Source organism: Pelobates fuscus, chromosome 9 (assembly GCF_036172605.1).
Source record: "Pelobates fuscus isolate aPelFus1 chromosome 9, aPelFus1.pri, whole genome shotgun sequence".
In the NCBI taxonomy this organism is placed as follows: Eukaryota; Metazoa; Chordata; class Amphibia; order Anura; family Pelobatidae; genus Pelobates; species Pelobates fuscus.
Genome location: NC_086325.1, coordinates 61,565,625 through 61,580,065, shown reverse-complemented (window position 1 = coordinate 61,580,065; position 14,441 = coordinate 61,565,625). Strand labels below are relative to the sequence as shown.

General features: G+C 40.8%; 1 protein-coding gene across 1 annotated transcript in view; it reads left to right on the top strand.

The window, feature by feature from the left end:
* The first annotated feature begins 5,310 nt into the window (after nucleotides 1-5,310).
* Nucleotides 5,311-14,441, top strand: part of F9 (coagulation factor IX) — a 60,308-nt gene continuing 51,177 nt past the window's right edge. The window contains exons 1-2 of the mRNA XM_063433525.1: nucleotides 5,311-5,410; nucleotides 10,070-10,233. Of these exons, the coding sequence (XP_063289595.1) occupies nucleotides 5,341-5,410; nucleotides 10,070-10,233 (234 nt within the window). The 5' untranslated portion in view covers nucleotides 5,311-5,340. The remainder of the gene's footprint in view (nucleotides 5,411-10,069; nucleotides 10,234-14,441) is intronic.

Below are 14,441 nucleotides of genomic sequence, written 5' to 3'. Positions count from 1 at the left end.
ATGCTACCACTAGAGTGAAAGCACCGCCAGCATTCAAAAGTGACCAAAACATCAGCCAGGAAGCATAGGAACTGAGAAGTGGTCTTTGGTCACCACCTGCAGAACCACTCCTTTATTGGGGGTGTCTTGCTAATTGCCAATAATTTCCACCTGTTGTCTATCCCATTTGCACAACAGCATGTGAAATTGATTGTCACTCAGTGTTGCTCAGTGGCGTCGCTAGGGGGGGCCAGAGGGGGCCATGGCCCCCCCTACATCATGCTGTGCTCCCCCTTGGGACCCCCAAATGCCAGCAACTTGCTGGCCATGTGTTTAAATTATATTCCCTCTGGCTGTTACAGCCAGTAAACCACTCATTGACAACGGTTTCATTGTTAATGCAAATCATCAGCATGAGGTTGGTTACTGGTTTACTTATTGAGGCTTGGTAGTGCTTGGGAAGCAAAATCCAAATAGGTTATGGTGGGGAAAAATTGTGATTGAAAAGTGGAAGGGGTTTTCAATCACAATTTTTCCCCATCATAACCTATTTGTATGTATGTGTATATATATTGATATTATCACCCCTTTTCTTGGGTCTTCTAGCAGAGGCCTGGAAGTCTAAGGGTTCCGCGCAGTATCTTAACTGCACTCTTCTGGACAGTGATCTCAGATGAAATCTGTTAAAGCCACTCCCCCAACTTGGGAATCACAGCCCGGAGTGCTTTTTAAGTCCTATCAAAACTTAAGTTCAAATGCCTTACCCTTTCCACATCCTTTCTAGCTCTTCTTTCAATCATTGATATTTGTTCATCTTCTCATGGGTATTGCCACATCCACTACCACTGCAGTCTTCTGTTCGTGGTACTAGCTTGTCTGTCTGGCTCTGGAAGTCCCACAGAATCTTAACCCTATCATCCTCAACTACCTTTTGTGGTATCTCCCATTTGGACTTAGGCAGGCCTTGCCCATATTCTGTGCAAATGTTTTGGTACACAATCCCAGCAATATATGTATCATTTTGAAAAGGTATAAAACAAAAAAATAGATTAAAAGACTCACAACAAAGGGGGCAGGGCATGACAGCTAACCAAGATGGACACATAGTGCAGAAGCTTCACAGGGAAACCTACTTACTGAGCCTACAAGTGGCCTTTATTGCTCAGTTTTTAGCTAAAAAGCTTATTTTGACCCTGAGGAACATTTTGCCGATTACTTGGTGCTTATTTGCCAGCAACTGTCGGACATAGCCTGTGACAGACTTTCATGCGACCTGCAGCTACACTCGAGGACGAGGAGGCGGCCAATCCTCAACCCTGATTTTGAGCCTGTCGGCTTTGTGCCCTGTCCTCACCCCCTCCCCCCTTTGGACTGGTGAGTGTTATCCTGGTCCCCACTGGTATCTCGGAGCGATCACCTTGCCAAGAGCTTCAGCTTACTGGCAGACCGAAGAATTGAGGCCTAAGAATTAAATTGGTCACCACCAGAATTTACTGCAGTGGGTACCTTCTCGCAATCACCCACACACGTGGAACCACTACTCAAGGTATTTGACTGCATATACAAAACCTTCGGGGGAATGCTCTCTGACTGTGGACTTACCTCCATTCCTGATGTCCAAGTCGCAGCACTTTAGAGCTGTCCTGCAGAACAACGCCACCTGCATCAATATCCCCCATGTGTACCCAGAGAGGAGGCCGCCAAGGCGGACAACTGTCTCTCACCAATCCAAGCTGGCTTATCTGCAGAGATGTAATATATGTATCCAGTGGTTCTTACCTTTAGAAACTATCCACAGTTCCATAGTTTTCTATCACACGTACCTATATAACTTTGCTTGCACGTCTAGACCTATGTTGCTGTTGTCTCCTATGAATTCTATTATAAAAAGGGCAATCATACCTTGAATATTTATCTAAACTGCTATAATCTACCCTCAGGAAATTTTAATCCATGATTATCTGTTGTTATATGCATCAAGAATGATGAATAAAAAAATAAAAAAATACTCACAGTAACCTAACACTTTCTCTGATGACAGTCTGCTGGTTTAGGTGTTTTTTATTATTCTTGTGAGACCCTTATCTTACCTTATACAGACAGTTCCTGACAGGGAACAAGGCTTTCTGACCTTTAGCATGTAATTAACAGAGCTGCGAACATTTCAGTGCAGCGAGCATGGAGATTAGAAGGTCCTCACCACCCCATTAAAGTTGTAAGGTAAATACTGGTACTGAACCTAAGATATGGTAAAATAGATCCCTATTTTTAAGACGTGCAAAGAGTCTGTGTGAGTCACAGCCAGGGAAGGTGTGACTACGGCTACAAAATTAAAGTAATTTTACTGTCAAATGACACCAACACTACTTCATAAAGCTGTAGTGGTTATAGTGCGTGTTCTCTTAAGGTTTTTAGCATTTTTAAAATAAATAAATGAACCCCTATGGTATGTTTTTTTTTCTTTTCAGTCATGGATTGCATTGATATATGTAGAAATTCTAACAATCAGAAACCAATATTTACATGTAATTTTTATGTGCCTGCCTTAATGTATTCTCTTGCTACTACCTCTTAAGCACAGAGCATACTAAATTATATAGTAGAAAACCACAACAAACAATTCGGGATATGGCTGTGTAAATCTACAGGAAAGACATAAAATAAAACATAGTGTGATATTGTTACAACACAGTTTCGTAATGCGCAGCAATATTTGCACTCACTAGATGTAGATAAGTGTAAGCATTCTTAAGGTGCCTCCCCCGATGTAATGGGGGGCCAATAGATCTCTCTGGTATCGGCAATCACGGCCACTTCCGTTTTTCTGCCGAAAAAGGGCGCCAATTTTATGGAGAAGTTTGAAACGGCACTATGTTTTATTTTATGTCTTTCCTGTAGATTTACACAGCCATATCCCGAATTGTTTGTTGTGGTTTTCTACTATATAATTTAGTATGCTCTGTGGTTTGTGGTTTTCTATATATGATATAGGTCGCTTCTGGGTAACGACCTAGGGAGGCTTTCATTCGTGATCTAAAGTTAAGTACTACTCACTGTAAAATATTTTACTATTTGTGTTTTTCACCCTTTGATATATTTGTTGGCTAAATTATATAGTATGCTGTAGGGATTCAATGAATAAAGTGCTCATCTGCAAAATATATTTTTAATAAGCCACCTTATTAAAATGTCAATATGACATACCTTTACTGCAGGAATTACTAAATGCAAGTTAAAAATAAATGTGCAAAACTCTTGCAATGCAAAAAGTTGGAAACGTTTTTTTTATATTTGTTAAATAAAAAATCCAGGGTGGATATGACCTAATTTGTTTAAAAAGACATTAAAAACATTATTAATTTAAAGAGCAATTAGTAAAACATTCTAAAATAAATATTTGAAAAATATATTCCTGCAAGAGAAAGGTATTAGTTTGGCTGTTTTTTTTTTTTTTTAACTGATCCTTCTTTAATAATGTTTATTTCAATCAAGATAAACCTGGGATATCTTAGCCAATCCCTTGTCACCCGTCAGTCTATTTCGGATTGTGCCTGCACAGGCATGACATCAAAAGAGTGAATTCTTAGTGCTTCCCCCAAGGAAGTCGATAGATGCCCCTAACACATACAAAGTCATAGAGCTGTATTCTGTTAAGGTAAAAGTCAACTTTCCATGTGTTCCTCCAAAATAATGATGTTATATTTTATTGCATCCTCATTGTGGGACTATACCACAAATATTTTTGTCCAAGGACTTATCCATTAGCTTTTTGTTTTGTTACTAGTATGCTGTACAAAGTTGTTACTATTGTATGTATGTATTTGTATCAGATTTTGTCTTTAGAATATGGAACCATTCACATGCACATACATAATACACGCACTTACAAACATGCATTCAGTGACAAATACATACATCAACACATAGACATACACAGATGTACACATAGGCCCAAACGCAGATATCTACAGTCATCTATAGTCAGAAACACAGATATATACAACCCCACATAGACATATACACAGATTTATATATACAACATGACTATCGGCATTTGGTGGGGTGGTCATTCATTCAACCATATATAAGTGCCCCACAACGACTCAGAAGATCATTGCCTTGGTGCATTGTCCCAAACTGTACTGTTTGGAATAATTGTTTTTAAATTTCCTCCAAATGTTGTGAGCTATTAAAAATCATGCTTACAGGGTTCCCATCCAAATGAAAATACATACATACTCACCTTTTTAGGAAGGATTGTTCCTATTTCACCGAGGACTTGCAAAGTTTATTTAAACCTAGCGTCCTCATACAGACTCCTCAAGGAAATCAACAGGGCCTGAATTATTACTGTTCTTAGCTGATTGAATATACAATTGACCATGATAGAATGCCAATTTAAGATAATGTATAAATGGCATCTAGTTCCAACTAGACTGTTAAGATGTATCCTGATTATACTCCGAATTGCCGGAGATGTGATATTCCATTTGGATCCTTTATTCATGTATGGTGGTTATGTCCTTTGGTTAAACAACTATGGAAATGGGCATATCATAGTTTTATAGTTTTATCTAATAGAAATTTGAAGTAGGGACCTGAAGTAGCACTGCTCCATGTGAAATGGAATTTAACAACAAATAATCCATTGCAATCCATTGACTTATAGCCAACAATATTTTGATTGCCAGAAACTGTAAATCCAGTATTCCCTTAAAATAAAATCACTTATTTATTTAAATTAAATACCAATTTTGTATGGGGAAAAAGCTGTCCACCTCCACTACATATTCTTATAAGGAATTAGAAATATTTGATACATGGTTAGAATATAAGATAGAAATAAGAAAATACAGTGAATCTCTATGTGCAATACAAGTTTTCATTTCAGTTATTTAAAATAAGTTAAAATCATATCAAACAAGATGATCCTGGTCTGGATTGTTAACACCCTCTCGACCTCGGACGTATTGATGTCAGGCAACTACTAGAGTAACAATCAGTGAATGCTTATACATTTTGTTAAAAGATTATTTCAACATTTTAGTCAAAGAACAACATGGAAAAACAGGTACAGGAATGAAAACGAATCCATCCCATATGGATCTATTCCATATTGTACTGCTTCCCATCAGACTGATCTTATCTTTTCCAGTACAGAAAATATTCACACTTCTACTGCATAATAAAATTCTTCATAGCAGAGCATTACAGGGAGTATGGTCTAAACCGAAGCCCTCTGCTATCCAATGTTTATCCTTGTCGTCAAAGTAAACAGACAGCATTTGGACTTTGGAAAATTGATCTGTCTTTAGTGTTTACTTAATTTGCCAGTTTCATCGTAAGACCCTTCATAGTCAGATGATGGCAGCCATTCCTAAAACTCTTTTGTTTTTTCTCCTGGGATATTTATGCAGCGCGGATCAGAGAGGTTTGTTATTCCTAATTATGTCAATCTATGATTTTACATTGCTAAACACTACTGCTAGCAAACATGGAATGGTGTACAGACGTAGAGATGTAATGTTTGTTATTAGTTGTATTATTATGAGTAGAATGTTGGTTTTCATCCTAATATTGAGTTTTTTCAATTGAAGAAACAAGGTGTATTTCACTGGCAAGATTCAGTGCCAAGGGCAACAGACTGTTGAAATGAAAATTCAAAAATGTGCTTATTTTATTATATTTTAAATGTACAAGCTGACAGAGAGCTATGCATATTTTGGAGTTTTCTTAGTTTCTCATTTGAAGCCCAATTGCTTTAGCACTTTTTTTCACTTATTTTTATGTGTGTTTGTCTTCCTTTAATAGGTCTTTAAAACACTTGACTTTGAAAAAAATAAGGGTGATATAGTTCCAGTTTATGATCATACACTGTGTATATATATATATATATATATATATATATATATATATATATATATATATATATATATATATATATATATATAAAAAAAATCATAAAAAATCCAGCACACACTTAGTCATTCACAAACAGCAATTTCAAAGCTCACAGATGTTAATAGTTATTTATTTTTTATTTTTTTAAACACCGAACATGGGAGGGTTTAGTTACAGTATATGGTCATCCATAGCCAAAGCCTGCCATGCCATTTCTATATATAATATCGCCAAATACAATAAAATTCCCCACACTGCAATAGGGGAAATGACTGTTGTGCATTACCCGTGCATCTCAAGTTGGACTTTGGAAGGTCCTCCTTGGACACAGAAATCAAGAAATCATGTTTCCACAACTATCCCAGAGTTAGCAGCTTGACATGCAAATTAAAATAAACATGCATTGTGTTTCAGACTTCAATGGATGCAAGTCCAAGGAGTACTTTCCAATGCCAACTTGAAAATAGCAGGTGACAAACAGTCATTTTTTCTTATTGCACTGGGGTGGTTTTATTTTGTTTTGTCCTGCCACCAGTGGCGGCACTAATGTAGTGAGGACTATGGTGCAAGAAATGTTTATTGCCCCCCCCAGCACAAAGTTGCCAAAAGGTAGATTCCCATCCAGAGATGTACCTAGGGCCTATAGCAACCTTGGCAAGGAGCTTTATCTTCACCCCCACACTCCCTTGCTCGCTAGTCCCTCTGCATTCTCCCTACCTCTTTCCATCCATATCTCTCCACCCCATAACCAACCTTCCCCTTCCATCAATAACTCCCTACCTCTTTCCATCCATAACTCTCCCCTTCATACCTCCCCACCCCTTCCATCCATAACTCCCTACCCCTTCTGTCCATACCTCCCTACCCCTTCCGTCCATACCTCCCTACCCCTTCCGTCCATACCTCCCTACCCCTTCCGTCCATACCTCCCTACCCCTGCAATCCTTGTCTCCCCCTCCTCTCCTTCCCAAGTAGGAGTAGGGGTAAAATAGACATGGCACTCAGCATCTTCCCACACAGAACATGCACCCTAGGTGAAAGTAGTGCAGGCTCTGTACAGATATATGGCCCCTCTCCCTGCTGTTTTATCTGTTATGAGAGAGGAGGGGGGCCTCTCCATGTATGGTGCGCTGTGCCGGTCAGAATGAGCACCAGGTACTTACGTGACACCTGGTGCTGTGAAGCAGAGCGCTAGGAGAAGGCGCTCTTCTTCTAGTGTGCTGTGCATGTGGTTCCCTTATGGAGTTGCACTCTACCAGGGGGCACAGGGGGTGCATCCCAAGAGGAGAATAAAAGTCAGCTGTCAGTCTGACAAATCATATTTGCGCCTCCCGCAGGGCCTTGCTTCACCAACCCCTAGGTACGGCCCTGTCACCATATGTTGTACAACTCCTACAAAAGAATGAGCACCAGGTACTTACGTGACACCTGGTGCTGTGAAGCAGAGCGCTAGGAGAAGGCGCTCTTCTTCTAGTGTGCTGTGCGTGTGGTTCCCTTATGGAGTTGCACTCTACCAGGGGGCACAGGGGGTGCATCCCAAGACGAGAATAAAAGTCAGCTGTCAGTCTGACAAATCATATTTGCGCCTCCCGCGGGGCCTTGCTTCACCAACCCCTAGGTACGGCCCTGTCACCATATGTTGTACAACTCCTACAAAAGAATGAGCACCAGGTACTTACGTGACACCTGGTGCTGTGAAGCAGAGCGCTAGGAGAAGGCGCTCTTCTTCTAGTGTGCTGTGCGTGTGGTTCCCTTATGGAGTTGCACTCTACCAGGGGGCACAGGGGGTGCATCCCAAAAGGAGAATAAAAGTCAGCTGTCAGTCTGACAAATCATATTTGCGCCTCCCGCGGGGCCTTGCTTCACCAACCCCTAGGTACGGCCCTGTCACCATATGTTGTACAACTCCTACAAAACTATCGCTACAAGGAATCTACCATTTTCCCATCCTTGCAGGGTTGTATTTGTGACCTGTGTTTGTGCGTTTGAATGTAATCTTGTTTTTGTATGGGGTATGTGTGTGTGTGCATGTAGGAGTGTATTTTTATGTAATGTTGGAATGCAGTGATGTACTTCTATATAATCTTTGTGTTTGAATGCAGAGATATGTCTGCATGTAGTGTTGGAGTTTGATTGCTGGGATGTATGCACATACACATGCACTGCCACATACATATCATCCTTGCACAGATAAACATACACATTGATTCTCACATACATACATACATAAATACATATTTACACAGGTATACATACACATTAACACACACACACTGACACACACATTGATACACACACTGACAAATTCACACAAAGATACACACACGTCATAATTCTTATATTTTAGGCACTTTCCTTTTAAGATACATTTGGTGTTCAAGAAGGTAGCTTTCTTGGGGTCCTACTTGTGGTTGAGGCCGATGGGAGTGTGGGGATGGCTGGAGCTTGGTCTTTCCTTGTTTTCCCCCTCCCTGCCTGTGCCACCTCCTTTTCTCTCCCTCCTGCACATGCTCTCTATGGAGCTTGGAGGAAGTGACCTGCACTCACTTACTCCCTGCAGTGCCAATATTACAGGGGCCCAGTTGCCCTGCAGTGCCAATATTACAGGGGCCCAGGTTTGCGTGGGTGCCCTGGTGCAGCTGTACTGGCTGCACCAGCAGTAGGTCCTCCACTGCTCACCACTATATTTTTGACAACTTGCATACACTCTCAGTAGGACTTTGACTCCTATGAGAAGCAGGCTGCAGCACAAGAGTTCTGTCTCTAAAAACAAGATGAGTAATATTTGATGGGTTAAATGACCACTCCACACTTGGAAAAAAAAACAGAAAAAAAGTTTAGTAAATATACCCCCAATGAATACATGCATGCATATTTTTATATATGTAGTCATTGGAGATATGGTCTAAAACGACTTGCAAAAGCTGCAGTTCTTATGACTGCAGCATTTCTAAGCCCTCCCCTTTTTCACAGGAAGTGACATTTACTTCACACAGTATTATCCAATCAGAGGCTTCTATTGCAGAAGTCTCTATTCTATTTCAGGTGTCTCTCCTCAGAGACACCCCAGTCCCACCATGTATCTCAGTCTTCCCTCTCCTCCATGTGTCTCAGTCCCCCCTCCCATCCATGTGCCTTATCTCTGCTCCCCTCCATGTGTCTCCATTCCTCCTCCCCTCCTTGTGGCATCTTTCCCCCTCCCCTCCTTATGTCTCAGTTTCCCCCTCCCCTTCATGTGTCTCAGTTCCCCCTTCACTTCCATGTGTCTCATACCTGCTCCCACTCATGTGTCTACATCCCCCTACCCCTCCATATGTCTCAGATCCCCCCTCCATGTGTCTCAGTTTCCCCTCCCAGAAAAAGGAAAGTTAAAATCCTATGGTCATAGAGATCAAGGAAAATACAACATATCTTTGCAAATGTAGCAATTTAGTCTGAATGCTACTGTATATACTGCAGTAAAGAAAAGACTAATTGGAAATATATTCTAGAATACAGGTGTAAAATATTCCCACTTAGAAGATATAGTGATCCCTGATATAAGCCTTATAATGTGTCTCAGGAAAGAGAGTTTAAGATTATGCAGATGTAATGGAGATTCAAGGTGCTCTGATATGCGCTTCACTGGCAACTTTGAGTTCCACACAGGCTTCCAAAACCTCAACCCATAGCCAAAAGTTGCCTACTACCTAAAGCACTTAACAAAAAAAATCATGTCAGACTATAAATTAATGATTCCAAGTTGGTGCTTAGTGGCAGTGTCTAGCAGTAGAACACTGCACTAACCATTGCCACCAGTTTCACACTAAAGTGAATGAAGTAGGCTGACCGTCAAAGTTTGTGTGAGTGACAATGTAGTGTAGGTAGGCAAAGAACTTTTCTTTTGCTTTTTACTTAATGACACATTCCCCCAAAATATCAGAATTTTGGCAGAACACTTGATCGGAATTTAGCTCCAATTCTATTATAAATATACCTCAACCACTGAGCGCAAAGAAGGCAATCCATAGCAACAAAACAGTAGCAAACAACCTTAGATTATCCCGGGATTATGATTACAAGGCAAAGATCAACGCACATAAAATATAAATATATTTATATAGTTATGCATTTTTTCCCATTTCATTGTAATAGTTTTGTAATCACTCTAAATTTGATGAGCATTAAATAAGTATCTTTTAAATTACAGTGTTTTTGTCTGAAAATTCTGCAAACAATATTTTGCTGAGACATAAGAGATATAATACAGGCCGTTTGGAAGAGTTCATATCAGGAAATCTTGAACGGGAATGTATTGAAGAACAGTGCACGTACGAGGAAGCAAGAGAAGTTTTTGAAAATGATGAAAAAACTGTGAGTAATTTTATCTTTATTTGTATGTTTATTCTTGTTATTTGTTTAGCACAAAATATATTTGCACTGTAAAAATCTAAATTGCTGCAATGCTGGTCTACAACCATTTTTGGCAGTTCCTACTCATGTAATCCAAAGCCTTTTTTATGAGATTATCCACTTACTTGGGGAATCCATTTCCCAGGATTCTCTGCAGTGCCAGGTTAAATAGGACCTTGGAATACACCACCCGTGACAAGGAGGGGTGCAAAACCAATGGAGTTGATCTGGACATATACTACAACTATTTTTTTTTTATTACTTGACCTCCAAGTCAGCCATAATACAAAAAATCATTATAATTACTGTTAAAGGACCACTATAGGCACCCAGACCACTTCCGCTCAATGAAGTGGTCTGGGTGCCAGGTCCCTCTAGTTTTAGCCCTGCAGCTGAAAACATAGCAGTTTCAGAGAAACTGCTATGTTTCACTGAGGGTAATTCCAGCCTCTAGTGGCTGTCTCACTGACAGCCGCTTGAGGCGCTTCCGCAATTCTCACTGTGAAAATCACAGTGCGAAGACGCTGGACGTCCATAGGAAAGCATTGAGTAATGCTTTCCTATGGGCGGTTTAAATGCGCACACATGCGCATTCAGAGCTAACGTCAGCAGAGGGAGGAGAGGTCACCAGCGCCAAGGGAGCCCAGCGCTGGAGAAAGGTAAGTGGCTGAAGGGGTTTTAACCCCTTCAGCCCAGCAGGAGGGGGTCCCTGAGGGTGGGGGGGGCATCTTAATGACCCTACAGGTTTGTTTTCCTGGCACCATAGTGCTCCTTTAAGGTCAAATTGTGATTTAATCTCAGTGTTTACATTTCCTGGATCAGATAATTCAGAGATATTTGTTTAAATCCTTGGTCCTTGCAAAAGGAAAATTGTGAAATACACAAAAAAAAACAATAATATTTCACACTTAACCACTTCACTACCTAAATCAATTAAAACATTTTTTTTATTTGCATGCATTTTGAAGAAATAAATCAAATCCATAAAACCTCCCTCACCCTCATTTATACTCTAGTTATGCTTACCATCCTATGGATGAACACATTTTTCTGCCAGAAGTCACTAATCACTGATATAGTACATATCAATTTGCTGAAAATATAAGTTCACATCCTACTTTCAAACCGTAAGGGAGATTTCAATTGGTCATATCATTCCTACAGTCATTTCACTGTTAACATTACATTAGCAGATAGATTGATACAGATTGCTATAACAGTTTTAAATACCTTTATTTTAGAAAAATATGATTTTACAATATTTACTATATGTGGGCATTATGCCCAAATGCAAACATTTTTTTTACACCCTGTTGCCGATTTTAGTAAGCTACATTGCTAATAATGCCTTCAGAGTTCTTACAAATACATATAAACAAGGTATTTGGCTCTTTGTATTTATCCATTTTTGTCACATCTACTATATGTGAAAAAGTGCATTTTTGCTTTTATACTACCCTTACATTCACTGCATAAATTATCGAAAGATAAAGGAGATTGTATACTGTCTAAAGTCTTTAATTTCCCAAATATTTGTGTAAAGGCTAAATTAATATTTGAAAAATAAAAATGGTGTAAATTTACATAACTAGTTTTTATAGAAGTTTTTAGATTTGCTGTGCACATAGGAACGTGCAGTGCCACGACAGCAGTAGCAAGTATAATCAAACATAGTTAAACATAGATGTGACATTTGAGTTAAAAGCACATTTTTAAGATTTTTATGGATCAATCATCAAGAGTAGAAAGTAAGCATTTAAAATAGTGTGAAAGCATAGACTATTTCCTAATCAGAGCAACTAATAATAACTGGAATCTACCATTTGTCTACCATTTGTAATACAAGCTGCCTAAGAGTGTGTCAGTCATGGGTTACATTTCCAAGATATTAACAAGCTGTGTCTGTGCCTAATACACTAAAACACAGAAACCACTGGGTATGAAATGGTAATTAAAAGAACCAAAATCTGAATGCTCATGTTTGCAAGGTATACTTAGAAAGTGCCATAAATGTGAAATGCCGTTGCCAGACTTGTTCAGCCCACTCCGCAGGCAGGCCATGTCAGAGAGTCCACATTTCTGCTAGCATTATTCCCCCTTCCCCTGTGTAGGCCAAGCATGTCAAACTCAAAGTTTAGCATGGGCCACATAAGCAAGGTTTAAGTTTATGTGGACCGCAAATAAAAAAAAAAAAAAACTGAATTTTTTATAGAAACATGTTTATTTTGAAAAGTACAGTATAAAAAAAACGCAGCACCCCCCTCTACTAAACCGCAGCACCCCCCTTTACTAAATCCCAGTCCCCTCCCCCCCATATACTAAATCCCAGTAACCCCCTCTTGCCAACAAACAGACTCCACTCACATTGCCGCTGCCAGTATGCGACTTCGGAGTCTGGCCTCTGGTATACCCCTAATGGCGCCATCCACACCCTGTGCCAAATCTGATCCTCCAGCTACTTCTTGAAACCCTGTGAAGGTGAAGCATGTCGATGTCATGTCGGAATGTGTCGTGGCGTTGCGTGCCTCCATGCAACTCCAGGTACTCCACTGTCCAGTCGCAGCCAATGCAACACTGACCAACACACACTCACTCACTCACTGACAGACACACACATACAGACACACTCACTGACAAACACACTCACACACAGACACTGACAAACACACACACTGACAGACACACACACACATTTACACATTCTTGCACTCACATCATTTTATTTATTGCTCCTTATCTTCGGGAGCTGGTGTGGGCCCTCTTCTATCTGGAGCTCAGCCTTCCTGCTCTTCACTGGTCCCTCGCCGGTATCACTACAGACGGCACGCGCAAGGGAGCAGTGAGGAGCAGTAAGACTGAGCTCCTTCGCTGCCGCCAGGAACCTCTCCTCCTGGCCGGGTAACTTTTAGAAGAGTAGGCACCTAAAATGTGGAGAAAGCAGGTGCCTACTCTGCTTTAACACTAAGCAGGCACTCGCGGCTCGCCGGGCCGCAAAGATGTCCATTGTGGGCCGCGAGTTTGACATACTTGGTGTAGGCTTTGCAGAGTGATCATCTGTGAGCTACACTGCTACAGCTCAATATTACCCTGGCCCCAGATCTTAATGGGAGCTATTGCCCAGTATCCGTGGGTCCTTCAAGATTGTATGTCAGAATCGCGGGCCCTCAGGGTTTCTAGGTTCTGGGCTTCTCTCTGGGTAGACAGATGGCAGTGATGATATGGCTCTGAGTGGGCACCCAACCCATGTGCGGCACTAGTATCTGAAGCTGCATCTTGGATCGGCTGTGTATCAGAGGGGGTAAGTGCGCTGAATCGGCAGGCGAGTCGGTTGCCAGAATCTCTGGCAGATTCTGTTTGATTTGATTTTCCATTAACCCCTTAAGGACCAAACTTCTGGAATAAAAGGGAATCATGACATGTCACACATGTCATGTGTCCTTAAGGGGTTAAAGATGTCTCTCCATTTCTGGCCCTCTGGGCTCTCTCGGCATTTCAGAGGGTCCAATGCGGCGGCCATTTTGGTCCTGCCAATTGGCTTTCAAAGTGACAGGGGAGTAGGCCGCTATAGCTGTTTTAAGCTGAACCAGTGGGAACCAGGATAACCCCTGCCGGTACAGAGGGAGGAGTGATGGGGCTGCAAGAGGTAGGCTACGAGGTGCATGTGCCGCTTCTCCCTTCTGCCGCTATAGCCATCTCAATAGGCCTTAAGGAAGGAACAGGTGTCTACTCAGCAGGGCACTCCAGTCCAGACATGGTGAGCTTCGTAAACTGTTGGTATCAGTCTCAGTTCTGGATCTCTGGTAGTAGGTTCAACAGTTATAATTTCCAAATGTTAGTGCGGTTCGTCAGGAGCTCCAGAGTAACATGTGTAGTATTCCTTATTCACTACATTACAGGTCTTTGGAACTCTCACGTTCCATATATCTAGACCTGCAGGGACATGAATTTTGTGGAGTTCAACAAGCATGGCGCCCCCATTTTATGGAGAATGCAACATGCCATGATAATTGAGCACACATTATATGTGTTGTATTAATAGCAACAGCATACACTAATAGTTTAGATATCTTTTTATACTGTAAACTATTTAAATGTGTTTACTTGGGCCATTGAATTTGTGAATTTTTTTAGCATGCAGTATTGATTGAAAGAACAAGTGATTTATTTGC